We start from the raw sequence: 22,547 nt of genomic DNA on the forward strand, positions 1-22,547 counted from the left end.
GCCAGCTAAAAATAGACACAGTAGGTCACAAAGACTCATACCCATTCTGTCACTGCAGGGAATAATTAAGGCTAGACAGAGATTTAAAGATCTCTTTGAGAAACAAATGAATTGGAGTATTAGGCAAGGATTAATTAATACTCCTTTCACTAATAATGAAAACAGTTGGTACATTAGCAAATACATTCTTGGAACTCTTTGGTATTAGCAGAATCTCAAAAGGATCTCAGACAATAACTACAAAGTCGGAGGGGAAACAAAAAGACTCCTTCTGATTCCTAAAAGGGAATCAAAGTTTATTTCATTCCTGGTAGAAATAAATAGAAACCATTAAAATGGCTTCTCTGAAATGCATTAATGTTAAAATGTTAACAGACTACTTAAGGTTAGCCTTTGGCCCAGTTCAAAAAGGAACAGTTTAAAATCCATGACAGAAAACGAGGCAATGGAAAGAGAACCAGTAAATGACCACAATAAAAGATAAACTGACTTGGGCCTAAGGATACATAATGTCTCAACAATAAATATGAACAGCATGAACTTGCTTATTAAAACAAAAAAGTAGTTGGCGAGATCAAAAAATAAAACCCAACCATCTGTTGTCAAAAAAAAATATATTTAGCACCAAGTCATTTTAATCAATGGGACGGGGGAGAATGGTCTGAGATTTAACCCACTTAACTCCAAGAGCAGAGATACTTTGGGTCTTTGCATTTGTTAGATGCAAATTCACACACTTGAATCCTGCCTTTCTTGCAAGACTGGGTTCAAGGGTCCCCTTCTCTGTGACTGCGTCTCCAACTTCCCCAACTCCTAGGCAGTGCTCAAGACTGCTACCCAGGAGCCCCATGAAAGTAGACTTTCTGGAGAACTTTGGTTGCCCAGCGTCTGATGGGGGTATTAGGTTTGTTAGGAGAAGGGGCTTGGGGATTCAGATGCTAGAACAGTTAAATGGCAAAGGGCCCTGAATGTAGTTCTGTGGAATCTACGGGATTGACAGCAGGATTCCTGATTAGTTTCTTCCCTGTTTGTTGACTTTGTCACAGTGCCTACGATGAGAGAACAGGGCACAGATGGCAGAGAGACTAGTCAGGAGAGTCCATTCCCACAGTGTTTGTCAGTGAGCAGTGGTATTTCTTTTTTTCTTTTTGTCCTTTATTCATGGTTTTTTAAAGAGCAAGCTTGGAATACCTTTATATTAAAAAAATTTAAAACCCTCCTCTCTGCACTGTTCTCTCCCCTCCATCCCCATCTTTTCTTCCTCTCTGCATTAGGGCTATGGGAATGGAGCAAAGGTTTCATAGATTCTTGTGGTCAGGGTGTTGTCAGGACTCAGAGATTGGTTAGAGGTGGGGGGTGAAGGAAAAGGAGGAGTCCAAAGGACTTAGGAATTTCTAGTTCAAGGGACAGGTGGTTTGTAGTTCCATTATATGAGAGAAAGAATTGGTGGGGTACAATTTGGCTGAGGTGTGTAGGTGTGGTTCTGGACAAAGTGCACTTGAGGTTCACATAGAACATCCAGACCTGGAGTTAAGGAGTAAGGGCCTGGAGTTAGCACCATTAGCACAGGGGTGATTGGATCCACCATGAAAATGGATGATGTTGACCAGGGAGGGGCTGAGTTCCAGAAAATTCTCTTCTGATGGTAAAGAATGAAATCTTGAGGGAATATATAAATTCAGGGGTAGAGGAAGAAAAGTCAGGAAAAGAAATTAAATGATATAGACAACTTACAAAGAATAGAGTTGTTTTTTTTTTTAATTTTGTTTATTTATTCATGAGAGACACAGAGAGAGGCAGACAGAGGCAGAGGGAGAAGCAGGCTCCCTGGGGGGAGCCCGGTGCAGGACTTGATCCCAGGAGCCCGGAATCACAACCTGAGCCCAAGGCAAACACTCAACCATGAGCCACCCAGGTGCCCCAAGAAGAGTTTGATTCACAAGGGGAGAAAATACCTTGAGGAGGGTGAGGGTCAGTGATAAAACTTCCTCAAGGATGTTGAATGGAATGAAGACAATCAGGGAGATACCAGGGCACTGGGAAAGTCTTTTTTTGGTAAAATGATAAGAATGGAAGACAGATGATAGGAGACTGAAGAGTGACAGGGAAGTGAGGACATGAAATAGGGGAAGACAGAGTTCTTAAGAAGTTTGGCGGCGAAGGGAAGGAGATGGTTTAGGTGGTCAAGGACGCTGGTGTCTTTTTGTTTGTTTTAGAGAAGAAAGAAGCCTGACTTCATTTGTAGAGTAGACGGAAGGAGCCAGTAGGGACCAAGAGAGAGGAATCATTGATTAGATAAGGTTCCAGAGAAGTTAGAAGGTAGTCACACAAATGGGGGTACTTATGATGTTACCAGATTAAAAAGAGAATTCTGAATAAAAATGAGGGGTGACTATAGATAGGCCTGTTGTAGACACAACCTACCTAAAATAGTAAATGTTTATGTCCCAAGCAACATAAAAAAATACAGGTAAGAGAAGTGGGGGGAAAGCAAGAAGAAATACATGAGTGAGTAATTGCATAACAAATTCTATTCAAGGCAAGTCTGGACAAAGCACAGAGACGAGATCAAAACTTGCAAAAGGTAAGGACATACAGACCTAGGAAAACAACCTAAATGCCAGAATTAAAAATATTTTCTTTTCACTAAAAACAGAGCTCTCCCCACCACTTATTCAATAAGGGAGACAAAGTCACTTTTAATAAACATGTACCTACAATATTCTTTGACCATATCGGAAAACCAATTGTCAACTAAATTCCATTTACGTAATACCCATAGGATTAGAAAATGTTTTCTTATCAATAATACTGATAAAGAAGCAAGCCACAGCCCAATCCCTGTGCCCTTACATTTTTAATTTTTTTTTCTGTCCCTTACATTTCTTCTAGAATTGACTCCTTGAATTTTTTTTTTTTTTTTTTTTTTGTCCCAAGTCTCTAGGAGCTCTCCCAAGCTTGGCTGAGGGCTTTGGATGTTTGCTCTTTATAAAGCCTGATCTGTTTGATGGTCTTCTCTATTCAATCTTCTTTAAAAACATAAATTATGTTTTATATATATGGGCTCAAATGTATTGGAGAATCAAAAAAGGAAGATATGGATCTTAAGACTTTATGATTAACCAAAAGTAAATCAAAATTAGAATGCCTAATTAAATAATTTCATTTATAATTACTGAATACAAAATGTCTACTACAATGACAAATAGATTAGGGTGATAAGAGAAAATGCGAATATTTACTTATGTTATATACAAAGAGCAGGAAAAGCACTTTGACACAGAACTGAGGAGAATATCAATGATAAAAGTTCTTAGAACATGGTGTTCATTACATTATTTCCTTTAGAATTTTTCAATTCACTTTTTTTTATTAACAAAATAAAAAATCAGGGACAAAATGGAACAGTGGTCAACCTCTTTGAAGACAAGAAAATTGGCAGGTCATAGAAAATGTCACCAAAAGTACTCTTTTTAATTGAGACAAATCTCTCTCCAGGCCCATCAATAGTAAAATAAATGTTCCACTTAGAAAAACCAAACAAGATTAAAACCACATAAAGCTTCTCAGAGCAATTAAACAGCTCACGGGTGAAATTTGTGGTGATGTCTACTGGGGAGATCTTATAAGCCAGTCATCTTGATGTTTAGGTGGGAAAAATGAAATTTAATTAGCATTTAAAGGGGAAAAAAGGACCAAAACCAAACCAGAGAGTGATGGGGGTGATACATTCATGCTCAGAATTGGAAAACCTTGGCTTTCCATTTTTTTTGCTCTCATTGAAGGATCCCAGACAAGTAATGTTTTTGTGCTTTTTCCCTTATCTACATGGGAATAAGTGTATTGGTTCATAACCAATCCATAGGCCAGGAATAATCATCCTAAGGCCTTTCATTATGGTCTTGCTGAGTGTGAACCTCCTTTTTGTTAGAAAACATGCATTCCATAAATCTGTAAAGAAGAATCTCCTCTTCCAGACTCTCTGAAATTCTCCTACTGTAAAAAGTGATTGGGGTTGACTTTTTATGTACTTTCTCCACAAAGACTAGAGGAGACTCCCAGAGAGTAACATAATTGGTGATCTTGGGAGAAGGTTTTAATCATCCTGAATATCCAGGGTCCAGTTGGTTTTATTATTATTATTTTTAAAGATCTTATTTATTTATTCATGAAGGACATAGAAAGAGAGGGGCAGAGACAGAGGCAGAAGGAGAAGGTCCCCTGTGAGAACCCCGATGTGGGACTCAATTCCAGGACTCCAGGATCATGACCTGAGCCAAAGGCAGACACTCAACCACTGAGCCACCCAGGCATCCCTTCTGGTTGGTTTTAGATGCTTTACTCACTGTTTCTTATTGAGCATCTACTACGGGCACTGGGCACAAGTTACCAGTCATTGCTCAGAACTACTGGATAATCACATTTTACCATCCTAGTCTCTCCCTGGGACAAAGCAATTATTCACTACCTACATCAACAATCAAATGGATGTGGTGCCAGGGACAACATAAGAACATAAAGACTCAATCAATATAGAGAAAACCAGTAAGTGTGGGGTAACCTGGCTCAAGATAAAGACATTAAGAATAAATCAAGAGAAGTCAAAGTGTTTTGATGACAGGTTGGAACAGCACAGGTAGCCCCATATCTCACAGCTCCACTCGTTCACCCCAGCCTTCTTTTTGAGTAATACCTACGCTTTCCTTTCCCCATCCTGGAGGGCACAGATAGGCGTCAAAGACACAAAGGAGAAAATGAGAATGAAGTGGTTCAGAGGAATCATGTGCTAAGAAGTTCTAAGGTAGACAGCCACATGCTCAGCTCCCAGCTCCCTCCCTGGCTTCTACCTGATAAACCATAGAAATATGGTTGTCCTTCCCCACCCTCTTTCTTCATATCCCTCCCATTGCTCTTCTCTGACTTCTTTCCCCCCTTAAATCTTGGGAGATGGAAGAACAGAGCAAAGTTGACTCAAAACTAATCCCAAAAGAACTGTCCCAAATGTACTTCTTGGTAAGGTCTCTCTCTGAAGGCTGTTGATTCTTTGGTTGCTGTTTTTGCAAAGGATACTTCAGCCTCAAGTAGAGGCCTAGAGAATTACAGAAGGTTCCTGAATATCTCTGTCCAGGCCAGAGAAATGCTGTCAAGAGAGGAAAAGAAAAGGCAAGAACACTCACTTTCCCACAGAAAGTATTTTAAAGACATGGATTATCCAGCATGTCTCTATAAACAAACAAAAAACCCAAACAAACAAACAAACAAACCCCCTCCAAATCCTATAAAGTCAAGTAAAATCGTTAGTGATGAATATCTACTATAGCCACCATCAGTTTCCGATAGATAGGTTATGATATGGACTTTTTATGAGCTCTGTATGCAGTTAGAATTCATTAGGGACTTGTAATTAAAGTGAGCACTATATTTATGACCACTTTATAGGACTTGGAGCCACATTTTTCCCATTTTAAATAATTATAATGTTTTAGTTGTATCTTAGCTTTTATGATGTACAGTTTGTCCTATCTGTGGTTTATTTGCTGTCAAGTTAGTAAAATATGAAGTTGCAAATTATATCCCTGTTCCTATGGGAAAATATAATCCAATTGATGACTTTCCAAGAGGAATCCTGTACACATGCAACTATAGGATATCCAGCCAAAGAAAATGATGGGACTCCTGTTGTTCAAATCACTTAAATCCAATTTGTGTGATGTGCTGCCCATTATTCTATACAGAGAATCCATCTGGACAGAGATGGGATAAAGCCGGAAGTTCTTCTGTACTGCGGCCTCCGTGGTTTCAAATGCATAATTACAAGCCTCAGAGGGTTGACAGTGGACACCAATGACAATTTCACAGCCTCAAGAAAGGACCGTTTTTCACAATTACATGAAAACTCTGCACAGGGAAGAAGCTACCTAATTGGAACATTTTTCAACAGCATTTAAATATCAGGCCAGCTGGATCTCCACAGCCCCTGTGAATTTAATCAGCTCATTCTTCCCAGAACCTATATTCTATAATCATTGAATGCCTGCGCTACATCTGTCACCCAAATCTGGCTGTGATCACGTCTTGTCATTAACCGTTCCACACACCCGCAATGAACCATTCTGTGGTAGGCCTCAAAGGCACTCATTGTGTGAAGGGGTATGTAAAAGAAACGATATCTTTGAAATGAAATGCCTTACCAACACCGTATCACCTGTTCATCCTCTAACACACCTTCCCCAAATTCCCATCAGGAATACTTTTTTCAAGGCTAATTCTACGTGGTTGATCTATGACTTATATTTTACCAGTTATACCCTTCGTTGATACCTCAATCCATACTGAATAGACCACCAAATATCAAGCTCTTTTTGGCATAAAGGACAGATGTACCACTAAATAAAAGTGTCATTCTGCTCTATTCTCTCTCGTATCTCTGCAATTATTAATCAAACTTTTTTTTTAAAAGATTTTATTTATTTATTCATGAGAGACACAGAGAGAGGCAGAGACAGGGGCAGAGGGAGAAGCAGGTTCCCTGCAGGGAGCCCGATGCGGGACTTGATGCCAGGACCCCGGGATCACAACCTGAGCCGAAGGCAGACGCTCAACCAACGGAGCCACTCAGGTGCTCCCTTAATCAAGCTTTTATTCCTCAAACCGAAAGTGACCAGGAGCCTGAGCATCCCTTCTGAGCAAACTTGATAACAAATCAAATATGGTTCAGATCACACTGCGTCCTAAAAGCAAAGACATATCAACTTGAAAGATCTCTGAAGCTTTCAGAATCTTGTTGAGAGGATAGAAAATATGCATAAAAAATAATAGGGGAATGTTTTTGAAATGACATACAAACAGGTTACCTGTGCTTTGACAGAAATGACTCTACAGGCATTCAGCAAGTTCGAAGCTATGAAGAGGCCATCAGAAGGCACAGTTAATACAGTCCTAAATAGAGGACGGTGGACAGAAAAGCTGGAATGGTAGTCGTGGTGGGGGCAAGAGTGTGGTAACAGCTAAGACCAGCGCCAAAGGACAGGACTATGTGGATCATGACAAACAGCAGCCCCCACATCATAGTCTTCCAAAGCATGTTCTTCCAAAGAAATGGGTTAATGATAGATACTGAAGTGCCACATGCTATGATGGCTGTATAGCAGGTATCCAGGAAATGTTGGATTAAAAAAAAAAGCTCAGAGAAATAAAAATTACAGAGGGCTAGAGTACGGAAGGTGAACAGGCCCTAATGAAGACCTGAAGGAAAAAAAAAAAAAAAAAAAAAAGACCTGAAGCAACTACTTACAGGCCAATTTCTCTAATAAGTGATTCCAGATCAGGAAAACACTAGTTCTCCCAGCAGCCAATCCACCCAAATCTGACAAGAACATTTTTTTTCTTGTTTAATTTATAAAAAGAAATAATCATCAAAGAAGAAGGACATTCTTTTCTCTTTAAAAAGATTTTATTTCTTCATTTGAGAGAGAGAGAAAGAAAGAGCATGAGTGGAGGGAGGAGGGTCAGAGGGAGAAGGAAGGAGAAGCAGACTCCCCACAGAGCAGGGAGACCGATGCAGGGCTCGATCCCAGGACCCTGAGATCATCACCTGAGCCAAAGGCAGACGTTTAACTAACTGAGCCACCCAGATGCCCCAGAAGAAGTACATTCTCCAGGTATTTACCACTGGAAACCCAAATATAAAACTGTAGTGGGGGGAAATAATGTGAAAAAGATAAGGAAAAAAGCCTGTGTGTGTTTTCTTCTCTCCGTGTCTGGGAAATGTATCTCCTTCAAAATAAACTGTCATCTGTAAGATACTCTCTTCCTCAAGTTAGGAGAGGGGCCAGAGGATGTAAATTGGAGAATTTCAGCCTAGTATTCCAGCAGGGTTGACTTGCTCATGTTCAAAATTTATGTTTTACAACCTCTGGAAGGCACCGAGCATTTCAATTAGGGTGTGGGGTAGCCCGTCTTCTCCTAAGGACAACCATGTCAACTTTATTCTGGATTATTTGTAGCCTTAGTACTTAGGGAAGTGTGTGTATTTTCAATTAAGAGCTAACCACACAAATGAAAAGTACTGCACAGTGAAGCTGAAGTCTAGCCCTCGCTCGTCGGTGCACATAAACACTAATATCAAATGATGGTTTTGTCATGTGATCCGTCCCCCAGCACATACAAATATAGAACATGACCATAAAAAGTAACGGACCATGCCCTCTGCTAAGTAATTTATGACAGCGCATCCAGACTGGAATGCCAGCCGAAGTTACCTTCTCCCTGTCTGCTGAGTCCACACGCACAGCTACACTGATAGAAGTGGCGTCCTGCAAAGAGGGCCCCAGTTGAGGCTCCCGACACTGTGGGCAGTAGCAAATCTGAAGGCCAGAAAAAGTGTGGCTCTTAAAAAGATCTGCTGAATGACTCAACCACTTCTTTTTAAATGAATTTGTGACTCAAGTCATACAAGGAAAACCTGTGGTCTTTTTAATTGTTTTTTTTTTTTTTTTCCAGCAGATGTATGGTGACCAGCAACCAAATATTTAGCATTACGGTGGAGAATGATAAATAGTCGGTAACTGTTTTATTAAAGATGAAAAGTGATCCCAATGCTTGACGGTATGGAGAATGAAACATGGCCTGTTTCCCTGGCCATATACATAGTTCTGGCCTTTATGGAGAATTTGCCTTCAAGGCAGTCTGGGGTGGAACAAACTTCGTATGAAATAGTTGATAAAACAAAGGACGTTATCCTTCTTTATTAACCTTTAACCCTCAGATAATCCCCCAAATCCCTTGTGTGTGATAACCACCTCACTTCCTTTGGGCAGTCATTCATTATCTAATTCGTGTCTTACACAAAGAGAGATGAGCTAATGTGCCTTATCAGATTAAAAAAAAAAAGTCACCATGAGTGATGTCCAACAGGACAGGATCTTAGCAAATCCTTTCTGCCTCCAAAGTCCTGGGTTTCTAAATACCTTTAAAGCTACTAACCCATGGTCACCGCCCACGGGCCCATTCACAGCTTAATGTTGCTAAAACAAACAGTCTGGGCAGAAGAATGAGAGAATTACTCTCCTTTCTGATTATCCCCCTCTCTGCATCCTGATAAACTAATGATTAGCTTTCCTGTTGGCATTCAGCACTGACTGGGTAGCTTCAGGCTGTCAACTCAAGCAGAACCTGATGATATCACACAAACCTCTTCCTCTCCTTCCTTCCCTGGTGCTTTGGTTTTCGTTAACCAGCATCTATATCCAGCCTTCACACGCTAGCTGGGGCCGGGTTGGGGGGATATAATTACCAGGGTAATTTTCTTGCCATGGAAAGGCTCATACAAAAAGCAAGACTTCTATTTGCCCCCACTTCTCCACCTACAACACCAAGTGCTACTCAGAAAGCTGCTGGTTATAAAAAGGCAATCCCATGGGTATCAGGAAGCAATCAGGTTTTACCCGCCCTTCATAGACTGTACTTGAGCACAGATTTTAGTTGGGCTTACGTCTATAGTCTTCCCTAGAGATTAAAAGCATATATTGCCTTTGAGTTGGTAGTGAAGAGAGAACCGGTCCATTTAGCAACATCAGTAAGAGCAGAAACTTATGCATATTTCTGAAGTATGAATATAGAAAATTTGGAAAAGGCTGTAAAGTGAGCCGCTGGTTAGATTAGAAAGTGCTACCTCTCCCAGGTCAAAGGGAGATACCATCACTTAATGAAAACGTAACTGAGTATGAAACAAAGGATAAAAACTTTTTTCTCTCTCTTCTGTTTTTTTTTTTTTTTCTACTTCCAAGATAAATGTAGAATTGCATATTTAAAAATCCATTTGAAATACTTGCTTGGCACATATTAAGTGGTTACTCAGCAGAATATTTTCTTGATGTCTTGATTTCTAAATGTCCTCAAGGGGAAAAAAAACTTTATAGCAATATTTTAAAGCAGGCATTCATTTTACATTAGGGCCAGAATTGCTTTATTGCATTATGTTATCTGTCATATGCCCCCTAACAATAGAACTTAGCAGCACTAATCATGGCCAAATCTCTCAAGAAAATTCAGCAACTCCAGTTGAGCAATGCAGTGACATTTTCTGGGCATGGGCTTAGGGAACACTTGGGAGTTTGGCTTTGTGCACTCGTTTGCTTTTCCTTTACAATTTCCAGACCTGCCACCAGCACCACCTAATTTACCCAAGGCATGCTCTGAGATCAAAGTCATGCAACTGTTTTGCTTGGTATTCTAAAATAGCAGACAATAATTTGACACCTTCTAGTTATGATAAAACACTACAGAGGCAAAAAGGATGGAATCACTCTAAAAAAAAAAACAAAAACTTTAAGATATTTGTATGCATGTACCTATATCTGTATCCCTATATATCCAGACACGATAAAAACAAATTCAGTTCTTGGATTTGGAGGTTTTCTTGTCCTTCTCTGGTTGTTTATGAGGGGATTGACTTGAAAAAGCCCAAATGAGTGTTTAGAAAGACAGTATTTTTCCACTGAGATAGACCTCATGTTAGCCAAGCTGAGATACCCATACTGGCAGGTTGGCTAGATACCCACCCAAACCTGTGAATTCTTCCTTCCTGGCATTAGGTTGATGAAATTTCCCAGCATCCCTTGCAGCTAGGCATGGCCACAGAACAGAATGAAGGCAGAGATGACATATGCCACTTCTAGGCCTGGCACATCAAACCTTCCCAGAAATGATCCAGCCTTCTCCTTCCAAATGCAATGGCTGAGGACCTAGAGGAAGTCGGACCCCAAGAGAAAGAAGTCTGGATCCTTGAATGACCATGTAGAAGACTGTCAGCCCAAACCATCAGAGCAGACCTACATGAACAAGAGAAATATGTCCACTATGGTGTCTCTGAGATGTGAGGGTTATTTCTGGAAACAGTTGGGCTCCCCTGACTAACATTGAATTCTTCTGTTCAGTCACCTAACACCCCCATGCTTTTTCTCATTTAGTACTCAAATACCTCTCTGAGGTAGGAATGATGATCCCCATTTTATTTCTTATTTTTTTAAGTAGGCTCCACACCCATTGTGGGGCTGGAACTCATAACCCCAAGATCAAGGGTCCCATGCTCTACTGACTGAGCCAGCTAGGCACCCCTCTCATTTTAAAGACAAGGAAACATGGGCAGAGTTTAACTGTCTTCCCTCAAGTGGGCAACTTGACAACTTGGTTTGGTTGTAGTGGCTGAGTGTAAATGTAATGTGGGCTTTACCAGATTAGTTTGCTGGTGATCACTCAGAAAAAGAGAGTAAATTCTTCAATTTAAGGGGACACTTATGAATTGTTTTTCTTGCATTTGAATTCATATTGCTAATAAGTAGATCTGAGTTCCAAAGTTTCTCCTCCTGATAATGCTCACAAATTAATATGTTTTATAAAAGTCTCAAATATATTTATGCCCACTAAGCAATCTGGAGCTGTCATGCACCAAGTAAATATCTAAAGTCCTAAGGTTTTTGTACTAAGCTTTCTTGCTTAGTTTAAGATGAACAGATTATTAATAAATTAGATTAATGCTCCACACATTAAAAAATTTGTTAAATGGGTGCTTTGAGCAGAGCACTGGGTGGAGGCATGTGTATTCACTCATAGATGGAGGAATGGTCAGAAGAGTCTCTCATTTCCCTTCCCTTCTAATTTTCAGACTGCATAAACAAGGAAAGGTCAAACAATCAGTTCTAGATTCCTGGTGTATATACAGGAAGGTACTGTTTCCTTTTAAAGTGCAAGTCCAAATAGAGATAAAAAAGAAGAGCAATTAGAAAAAAACTCTCTCTTTCACTTCTGGAGGCATAAAAAACCCAGACTTCCTGGATTTTTTCAACAGAATAAAATCCACAGTGGCAGTCAATGACCATAAATCATCTTTACTGAACTTGGAAACTTAAGATTAATTTTTTCTCCATGTACTGATGCACATTAATTCGATTTGAACACACACAAACACACACATACACACACATACTCATGCTGGGGCTTCCCATCTGCTTTTGTAAGTTAACCAGGGCTAGAGGTGGTGGGTCTGGGAGGGATACCTCCCGGGAACCTTGTGGTGATAGCCCTCCTTGGGGGGGTAATGCCCATACATGGTTTCAGAGGCACTCATCTACTGGAGATTACATTTCAGCTCAGGGCAGAGTTTTTGGGGTCACCCAAGGTGGAGATGATTAGAGATCATGTTTCACGTCTTTCCCAGGTGATGTGAGATGTTTCAATGCCAAAACCATGGCTCTCAATTGAAGTGAACACTGTCTAAGGTTTTATTTTGACATGTACCTCCTATAAATGACTGTGCAGGGTGGCTCTTCTTGCATGTAGTGTCTGTGAAAAAGACTTTGTATGATAGGAGGACAGGCCCAAGTCTAGGTCTGGTGGTCAAGTAGTGGACATGTCACTGAACTTCATTTTTCATTCTTTGAGTGAAAAATAACGTTTTTCCTAATAACCACCTGTTGTAAAAATAAATGAATAGTAGAGTGTGCCAGGTTCCTTTGAAAAATTCTGCACTTACGGAATGGGGGCTTGGCCATTTCCCATGTGAGAATCCCTTAACTGGAAAAAGGCAGGCTTGATAAACTGTCACTAAAATTCCTAGACTACAATACTGTAAGGACTAGGACATTCTTCTGCCTAAAGATTATTTTTATAAATTACAATAAGGGGAGAGAAGAAATGTCTGAGATGTTCTGCCCATGTTTTATAACTTGTTCTGTATCATGAGGGTTGGAATATATATTATATATGGAATATATCATCATATATTTGAAGGCTTTCAAAATGCAAGATGTGATGACCCATTACATTAGTCAATCATGAAATTGGTTTAGTGGGTCAAGAGAATGGAGTGGAAGAAAGAGATCAACATACCTGGTAAGGATAACTGTTATTTTGTGAAACTGGGTGGTGAAATAAAATATACTTTTTCCATGGGTCATGGTTGAAAATTTTGAAAGCCCTAATATTAGAGAATATAAGCTATATGTTTCTTAGTCCAAAGTAAGACAGGAAATTTGAAAATGGATGTCATCATTGTCAATTAGGGCTGCAGACACATCTCTTATCCTGCTTTTCCCAGAAATGATGGAGGGGTGAAGGTAGAGGGATAGGACCATGGCCAGGGAAGAGAAGGCAAATGAGGGAGGCTTCATGTTTTCATCCGTGGTTCAAGGCCTTATTAAAAAATCCAATTAATTATTTTAAAATTTGACAAGGAGAAGGGAATGAAGGCAATCTGTATTAGTTTTCTATTGCTGCATAACAAATGACCATAAGTCAGTGGCTTAAAACAGCACCCATTTATCACCTCACAGTGTCTGTAGGTCAGAAATTTGGGCAAGGTCAAGCCAGGCTCTCTGTTCAGGGTCTTGGGGCTGAATCGAGGTATCAGCAGTGTCCCATCTGGAGCTTGAAGACCCTATTGGGCTCATGTGGTTGTTGGTGGGATTCAGTTCCTTGCAGCTGTAGGACTGAAATCCTTGTTTACTGCTGGTTGTCGGCAGGGGTCACTGTCAGTATCTAGAAGCTCTGAGAACTTGGTAACTCTTGGTACCTCAGCTCTTCAGAGCCAGCAGAAGAATTTCTCTCCAGACACCATGACACTCTTACATGACAGAAAAATCACAGCAGTGATACCTCATCATCAGGCTCATAACCGAATCAAAGGAATGCTACTCCACAGCTTCACAGGTGCCACTTACTTAAAGAGAGGGGAGGGCAGCCCCAATGGCCCAGCGGTTTGGCGCCACTTTCAGCCTGGGGTATGGTCCTAGGCACCCGGGATTGAGTCCTGTGTTGGGCTCCATGCGTGGAGCCTGCTTCTCCCTCTGCCTGTGTCTCTGCCTCTCTCTTTTTCTCTGTATCTGTCTTGAATAAAAAAACAAAATCTAAAAAAAAAAAAAAAAAAAAAAAGGAGGGGATTATACTGGGCATGTCCATTAGGCCATAGGAATTTTAGAGCCAGCTTGGAATTTTGCATACCACAGCCTCTCAATAGTTAAAATCCACCTAAAGCAACAACCCATCCAGCATCTTGAACAGCCTAAAAGAAATGTGCATGTGCATGTGCATTTTCCAAACTGATGTGTTGGCCTTCTGTAGGACATGAATACATGTCCCTCTTCAAAAAGCCTCCATGGTCAATTAAGTTTGGGAAAACATAGGTTTTTTTTTTTTTTTTAAAGATTTTATTTATTTATTCATGAAAAACAGAGAAAGAGAGGCAGAGACATAGGTAGAGAGAGAAGCAGGCTCCCCACAGGGAGCCCAATGCACGACTCAATCCCAGGATCCCGGGATCATGCCCTGAGCCTAAGGCAGATACTCAACTGCTGGGATACGTGGGATACCCACATATCCCAAAACATAGGTTTAATAACACTTAACATATTTCTTTACTAAACTGTGTATGGAATTTCCCCAAACATATTTAACCCAGAAATTTTTTTAAGTTTGTGCTAACTGAATTCACATTATTAATATTAATATTACTGTAATACTAATATTATATCAGAAGCTCTTGTATCATCATTTTATTTCCTCTGTGATGCCTTTCCCGCTCACCTTTATCTATGAGATCCCTTCCCTGGATTTTGGTAACACTAATGGTTTACCTTGCTTGATTGGCAGTTTGCTTATAATTGATACATATAAAGTACTTTTACTTTCTGATGGTCACCTCCTCCTACTAAATTTAGTTTCTTTGAAGGCTGGCACTCTGGCTTAAAGCCACAGTGTAGAGCACTGGAGACAGCTGTGCAGTGTGAAGCATGGTGGTTGAGATTTCTGGGGACCAAGGTTATCTCATCAGCTTAGGGACTAATGAGCAAACCATTTACCCTCTCTCTGAACCTCTCCTGGCTCACCTTTAAATCTAACGTGTTGCAATAGATTATTTCTAAGATCTCTTCCCACCAAATAATCTGTATCTACCTGTCTCCACGCTCTGTCCCATCTTATCGTCTTTATGGTGCCTGGCCCATGGTATGCACTTAGTAAATATTTGTTGACTGAGGACTTTCAAGCTTGCATTGTTGTGGGTTCCTGTCTTTTAACAGTGCTGTTCTGTGTCCTAGGAGGTGGCTAGCTTCCAGGGGCTCACCTCTAATTTTGGGCATCAAAACTACAACCATAAGGCTACAACTGACCACTAATGTTGCTTTGATATTGCTTTATGGCTCTGCAGCATAAGTGTGGCCCTCTTCATATGGGATAGAAGGCACCTCTCCTGGGAGGTCCACCTGCCCTAATATATCTTCCTTCCCAATCCCTGAAACTCTTCTTAAAGATATATTTTCTACCCTTTTCTCTCAGAGCCCTATTACAACTCTAAGGAAATAAAGGTAGGAGTCACTATTTAGTAACTCACCCAGTAGAAAGTAAGCCACCTTGTAATATGCATGTAAGTGGGGGCAAGAAATTAACCTCTGCTGTTGTGAGTCACCAGGATGTTGGAGATGTTTGTTACTGCAGCACAACATTGTCTGCTTTGATACAGAAACGTCAGGAGGAAAGAACAGGGTTTTGTGCTTGTGGAGATGTCAGATGGTGATGTCTAAATTCTTGCTGCTCACAGTTTAGCAACAGACCAGCAGCATTAGCATTACCCAGGAGCTGGCTAGAAATGCACTCCCGGGCCCTACCTCAGATCCACTGAACCAGACACTTTAACAAAATCTTCAGGTGATTCAAAGGAAGATTAAAGTTTGAGAATAAGTGACTTAGAGGCAACTAGAAATGACAACCTGAAGCATCTAAAATAAGTTGGAGCTAGAGATGTAAGCAAATACAATCCACATTCCATAGGTTCTCAAGTGTGGTCCCTGGACCACCAGCATCACCGTCATATGGGAACTTTTTAAAGAAATGCAGAGTCTTGGGCCTTAACCAAGACCTTCCAAATCAGAAACTGTAAAAGGGGCCCAGAAGTCTGTGTTTTAACAACCCTGGATGTGATTCTCATACACACTGAAGTTTGGGAGCCACTGCCACAAACCAGTAAATTGAAATTACAGGAGTTCTTATTCTCCTGAAAGAAGGAAGAGAGGAAGATGTGGATGGTTATAACATTGTTCCCATAAAAAATACCACCTGTTTGATGGTGGTTTCCTTTATGCTGTATCTTCTAGAATGTACATGGGGAAAATGAAGGCCTGTTTTCACCACTGTACTGATGACCTCTCAAATCTGCTTTTCTATCTAGTGGAAGAACTAGGACAGCACTGTGGGTAAAGATGTGGGGGACACAAAGAGAGGTGGACATCAAAAAAATTGCTTTCCATTGTGCCAACCTGATCCTGCTGGAGCTTACTGCGCTTGGACATTGTGATGAGTGCTACAGAAAACATTTCCTGGGTACAAGCCCCCTGGAACAGATCCACTCCTCCCCCTTTTATCAAGAATGTATGCAGTAGCATAAGAAGGGGGAGCTACAGTTGTCACACTCAGGAATCTGCACAGCTACATGTGTGTTCCTAACTGCAGCTCATTTGGGGATGCCATGGTTCCAATGCATTCATTTGTTTGCTTGCTTATTCTACTTTACCTAATATTTAATGAGCCATTGGAGAGATCTCTTGTGTTTAAAAAAGGGATTGAGGGGGGCACCATCCTGGAAAGTCGTGGCTCTTGCCTCTATCTAAGACTTCCAGTGATGCACTGAAATCACTTCTCTTCCCACTTTAATCACAGAAATGCCAGGCTGAGGCTGTTTCCAGAATGCATCCCGTTGTGATTTTTCAGTTTTCTCTTTTGCAAAGGGGGTTGGGGAATCGGGAGCAGGGATTGAGAAAGCCACAGAGAAAAATGCATCCACAGCAGAACACACAATATCTCCATCCTTACAAAGCTGCCTATCTCGGCTGGACGTGAACTCCCCATTTCACACGAGGGAAGTGATACATCCATGGCAGCTCTGGCTGTAAGTCTGAATTACCTGATAGACCCACAAAACTCTCAAGGCCAAGACCACTCCTTGGACCAATTAAACCAGACCCTCTTGAAGTGAGATTCATGCTCTGATATTTTTAAAAAAATATTCTGGGTGATTCCACTGCACACAGGTGGTTGTTCCAGGGAAGGATGAAGGGTGAGAGTCTTGTTCCTTTATGGAACTGAACTTCCTCCCCTGAAAGTCAAAGTCCTACTTTCTCAGGATTCTCAGCAAAACTTTTTCAATTTCAAGAGTTTTAGAATTTAAAGTGAGCTATTCAGTTTAAGCTATTGTATTATAATGAATATCCAATTATCTTTTTTCTAAATTTTTTTCCAATGAAGACATACTAATTTATCACATATCACCAGCATAGCATGACACTTCACATTTTCCACATTCTTAGTATATGACATTGTCAGACTTTTATGCATTTGCCATCCTGGTAACCATGCTTTGGTACTTCCCTGGGGCTTATATTAGTTTTCTATTACTGTATAACAAATGACAAATATATTATTTTCCAGTTCTGAAAGACAGAAATCCAAAATAGGTCTCAAATCATGGGGTCAACAGAAATGCATTCCTTTGAGGGATTCTACAGGTGAATTTGTTTCCTTGCTTTTTCTAGCTTTTTCAGACTGCTTCATTCCTTGTCTTGTGGTCCATTCCTCCATCTTCAAAGCCAGCAGCATGACATCAGATTTCTGTCCAATGATCAGAGTAATCTCTCAGATGACTCTTCTTCTTGTTCTCCTCCACTTATAAGGATCCTTACAATTACCTAAGGCCCACTCCAATAAACCAGGATAATCTCCTCACCTCAAGGTCAGTTGATGAGCAAACTTTATTGCTCCTTTGCATTGTAAGTGAATATAACTGCAATTTCTGGGGACTCCAAATATCTTTCATATTTATATAGTTGTCACCAAACATCAGGTACAGAATATTCAGTCAAAAGAACAGCTCTTATTTTTTTTCTTATTTAACAATGTATGCTGGTCGTAGATCTACTTATTAATGAATAATTTCATTCACTACACAATCAGCATGGTCAAAATTTTGTTATTAGGAATCCTTGGTAGAGAGCATGATGATGTTATTTACATGATATAGTTTGGACCGGATAGCGGGAAGGGGGGTGCTGGGTTTAGAAAGCGGGAAATTTATAACAGCCTGGGGAATGAAAAGGACTCCTGCCAACCCACCACTTTGCTCTTAACATCCACTATTATGTTTATATTAAAGTTTACTCTGGGCCTTATATGGCAATGTTATGGTAGGTTAAAAGTTGTTAGAAACTGCACTGACACTCTTTAAATGATCCACACACACAATACATTTAACAAGCACTGACTTAGCCTATCTGTGCTAACTATGAAACTGGAGCTAATCAAATTCATACATATAATCTATAGATGTGAATAGGTTTTAATAACAAAATAGCACAAAATGTGAGCTAAAAGTTAGAAGTCAATATTTCCTTGGTTATAAAATGGTTGTGAGACTAGTAAAAGGAACAGGCTACATTCTCTTTTATGGCTAATATTCCATGGTGTTTGTATATCTGTTTACTATCTATCTATCATCTATCTATCTATCTATCATCTATCTATCTATCTAATTATCTATCTCATTACATATTCTTTATCATGATGACAGAGGGTAACTACACTTGATCATGGTGAGCACTGCATAATGTATAGAATTGTCAATTCACTATGCTATATACCTGAAACTACTATAACATTGTATGTGTCAACTATACTTCAATAAAAGAAAAGAATAGGCTGCAGATGACATAAATAAATTGACCCTTTAAACTGGTGATGTCAACTGTTACAGTATGAATTTGGCCATAACAAGATTATGACGCAAAAGAAATGTTCCATACCATGACCTGGATTAGAGACAGACTTACGTGCTCTACATCTCATTTTGGGGATCTCTCTCAGAGTGAATGGTTCTGCTGCTTCCTTGTTGTCTGTTTTACACTATTGCCCATTCTCTAGACAGCCCTGCCTCTCAAAATAACACTCTTACCTCTTGGGGTTGTTGGTGCTGAGAGGCCATCAGAAGGAAAGCCCGCTGGGCCTGGAAAGCGCTATGCACCATCTCTGCCTGGGAGGAAAGAGGAAGAGGGAATTTAGATGTTTGAGCTTCAGAACAAAGAGTGACCATATGATCCAGCAAGTCTATCCCTAGGTATAAACCCCAAATTGAAAGTATATGTCCACACAAAAACTTGCTAATGGATGTTCACAGCAGCATTATTCACAACAGTCAAGATGTAGAGACAACCAGAATGTTCATCAAGGGATGAATGGATAAACAAAATGTGATATATCCATACAATGGGATATTATTTGGCATTAAAAAGAGATGAAGGGCTGATACATGCTACAATGTGGGTAACCCTTGAAAACATGCTGAGTGAAGGGAGTCAGTCAAAAAAGACCACATGTGTATGATTCCATTGATATGAAATGTTCAGAATAAGCAAATCTACAGAGACAGAAAGGACATTTGTGGTTGCCTGGGGCTGGTGGGAGACAGGAATGGATTTCTTTTAGGGGTGATGCTGGAATAAGATAATGCTGATGGTTTCACAACTTGGGGAGTCTTCTAAAAACTACTGAATTGTTCACGTTAAAAGAATGAATGTTATTTTGTATCAATGATATCTCAGTAAGTTATTAAAAAATGTTTGAGCCCCAAAGTGCAATTGTTTTCAGAGAGTATTTCTCCTCTTCTTGTTCACAGTGTGCCCAAACCACTTCCATGCCTTATAGTGGAAAGAAACTTGTCCCTTAAGTCATCCCCATAAACATTTTTACTGTGAACCAGCGGCTTCCACAACTATTTATTAAGACAGATGTAGAGATGTCAGTGCTACCTGGACTGAACCCCCCAGTCACTCGTGCAGGAGGGAATGTTTCAAATACACAGCATCATATGCTCTATCCTCATCCTCTACTTATACTTAACTATTAATTCTTTAATTTTTCAAATTTAAAAAGTTACAGAAGAGTACCAATAAGAAAATAATTCCAAATTTTTGTATCATGCACAAATGACCATTTTTGGCACACATTTTCTAGTTTTTAAGAAAATCCATGCAGCTGTTTTCATAAGACAAAGAGTAATGATTTATTTATTTATTTATTAAGATTTTATTTATTTATTCATGAGAGGCAGAGACACAGGCAGAGGGGGAAGCAGGCTCCATGCAGGGAGCCCGACGTGGGACTCAATCCCAGGACTCCAGGATCACGCCCTGAGCCGAAGGCAGATGCTCAACCACCGAGCCACCCAGGGGTCCCAAGGAGTAATGATTTAGAAAACTTTTTTAAATGCAGAAAGTCACAAACATTAAAATTTTTAAAAATGCCTCAAAACCCAGAAATAATCTTTATTAACAATAGATGAACATCACTGCACCACCTTTTAAGATATATATGCTCAGAGACTTTTATAAGATGGGACTGACCAGAGGTACCATTTCTTTAAAATAAAGAGTATGAATAGTAGTTGTGTTGAATAGTAGAGATGAAGGAGAAGGAATTGGTTAACTTAAAAGTTTCTGCTCTGTAATAATTACTATGTCCCAAATGATCATTCCAAGGTAAAAAATATAAGTAAAATATGAAGAGATTGAAATAATTATGTATTTGCATTTTAAATCACCTGGTATCATTTTAGACAATATTGATTGACTCCTTGCTGATAAAGATGAGAATATAAGTATGTTTCTACATTTTTTTCTATCTCTGACCCCTTATCTTCCATATATTTAGTTTTTTTATTTTGCTTAATTTATAGCATTTATAGTCTAGCTGTAACATTAATCCACAGACTTCAGGATTAGCTCTACACTTAAACACACCTCCTGGTTCTTACCAGTCATTTTGCCATGACGTCTCCATTTCTGTATTATTTTGATTTTTTTTTTAATTGGCTGAACCTCATTATTGATTCTTTTTTCCAAAAAGATCTCAAAGTTGCTTTTAGTTCTTCAAGTCTGGACACATCTCCCTGTTGTCTTTCTATTTTAACAGCACCTCGGCTGAACATAACTTCCTTGGGTAACATTCTTCATCTGTTTTCAGATAACATGGCACTAAATGTAGCAACGGAGAAATCTGAAGCCAGCTTGGTTTTTTTCTCTCTTGCAGAAAATTAGCTTTTTCTAGTTTCACACCTGAAGAATTTTTTTTTTATCTTTAGGGTTTAACACCTTAACCATGATGTGTTTGTGTTTTGAGCATTTTATATCATATCTCCTGGAGTAGGTTTGGTCCTTCATTCATTTCTAGGAAAATTTTCTTGAAAGATATTTTCAAGATACCTCTGTTTCACTTCTTAGAATCTCTATTCAGGGACTCCAATTATTATCTAGAGATTGTGTAATATTTGACTGTCTTAATATCTTGTATATTCTCTGTTTTCAATTTCTTTGTTTTTCAACTGTATTTACTGTGATCACATGGATACTATTCTCTATTGTGAGTTAACAGATTTTCAGTAGGATCTCATATATATTCACATTGCTAATTTGTGTCATTTTTGTTCTTGATTTGTTAGACTTTCTTATTTTATTTTATTTCATTTCATTTCATTTCATTTATTCATGACATTCATTCATTCAATAAATTCATTCATTTATTCATTATTTCATTATTCAAGCAGAGACATAGGCAGAGGGAGAAGCAGGCTTGCTACAGGGAGCCTGATGCAGGACTTGATCCCAGGACCCCAGGATCACTACCAGAGCCAAAGGCAGACGCTCAACTACTGAGCTACCCAGTGCCCGATTTGTTAGCCTTTCAATTTCCTTTGCATTTCACTCTTATTGTTTTATCACCTTGTCCTTAAGCTATTAAAAATACATTTATACTCTTATTAATTCTGACAGTGTAACTTACACTCTTATTAAACCAATTGTGAGGAATCTGTTTCTGTTCCTTACATTTTATTTTCTTTGAGTGTGAGCCCATGCCTTCCCTTTGCATGCTATGTTCCTTTCTGATCCGTTACTTCCAGCTGTTATAAAACTGATTCTATGAATCCTTTGCTACCGCATTAGGGTTTGACTTATTTTCCATTTAAATGAAGTATTTGTGCTCTATCAACTCTTTAAGGGCCTGATAGAATGGGACAGAAGAGGGATGTCCAGTGAGGTGACATCCTGTCTTTGAGAACTGGAGTGCTACTCATTCTTTTAGGAATATTTTTAATATCCTAAACCACAATTTGCTCCACATTGTATAAATAATGCTGTGATAAATGTGGGGTGAATATGTGTTTTTGAATTATTGTCCTCATTTTCTTTGGATAAATACCTAGACCCGAAATTGCTGGATCATATGACAGTTCTATTTTTAATTTTCTGAGGAACGATCACACTATTTCCTACAGTGGTTGCACCAACTTACATTCCCACCAACACTGCACATGGGTTCCCTTTATCTCTACATCCTTACCAACACCTGTTATTTCTTGTTTTTTGGATAATAGCCATTCTGACAGGTGTGAGGTAATATCTCATTGTGGTTTTGACTTGCATTTTACTGATAGTAATCATTGAGCATCTTTTCAT

General features: G+C 39.5%; 1 protein-coding gene across 1 annotated transcript in view; it reads right to left on the reverse strand.

Moving 5' to 3' along the window:
• The window catches only part of CAP2 (cyclase associated actin cytoskeleton regulatory protein 2), a 137,582-nt gene that overhangs the window by 60,484 nt on the left and 54,551 nt on the right, over positions 1 to 22,547 (reverse strand). Inside the window, exon 4 of the mRNA XM_072813960.1 lies at positions 18,992 to 19,069. Coding sequence (XP_072670061.1) covers positions 18,992 to 19,069 — 78 coding nt within the window. The remainder of the gene's footprint in view (positions 1 to 18,991; positions 19,070 to 22,547) is intronic.

The sequence above is a fragment of the Canis lupus genome, chromosome 37 (assembly GCF_048164855.1).
Source record: "Canis lupus baileyi chromosome 37, mCanLup2.hap1, whole genome shotgun sequence".
In the NCBI taxonomy this organism is placed as follows: Eukaryota; Metazoa; Chordata; class Mammalia; order Carnivora; family Canidae; genus Canis; species Canis lupus.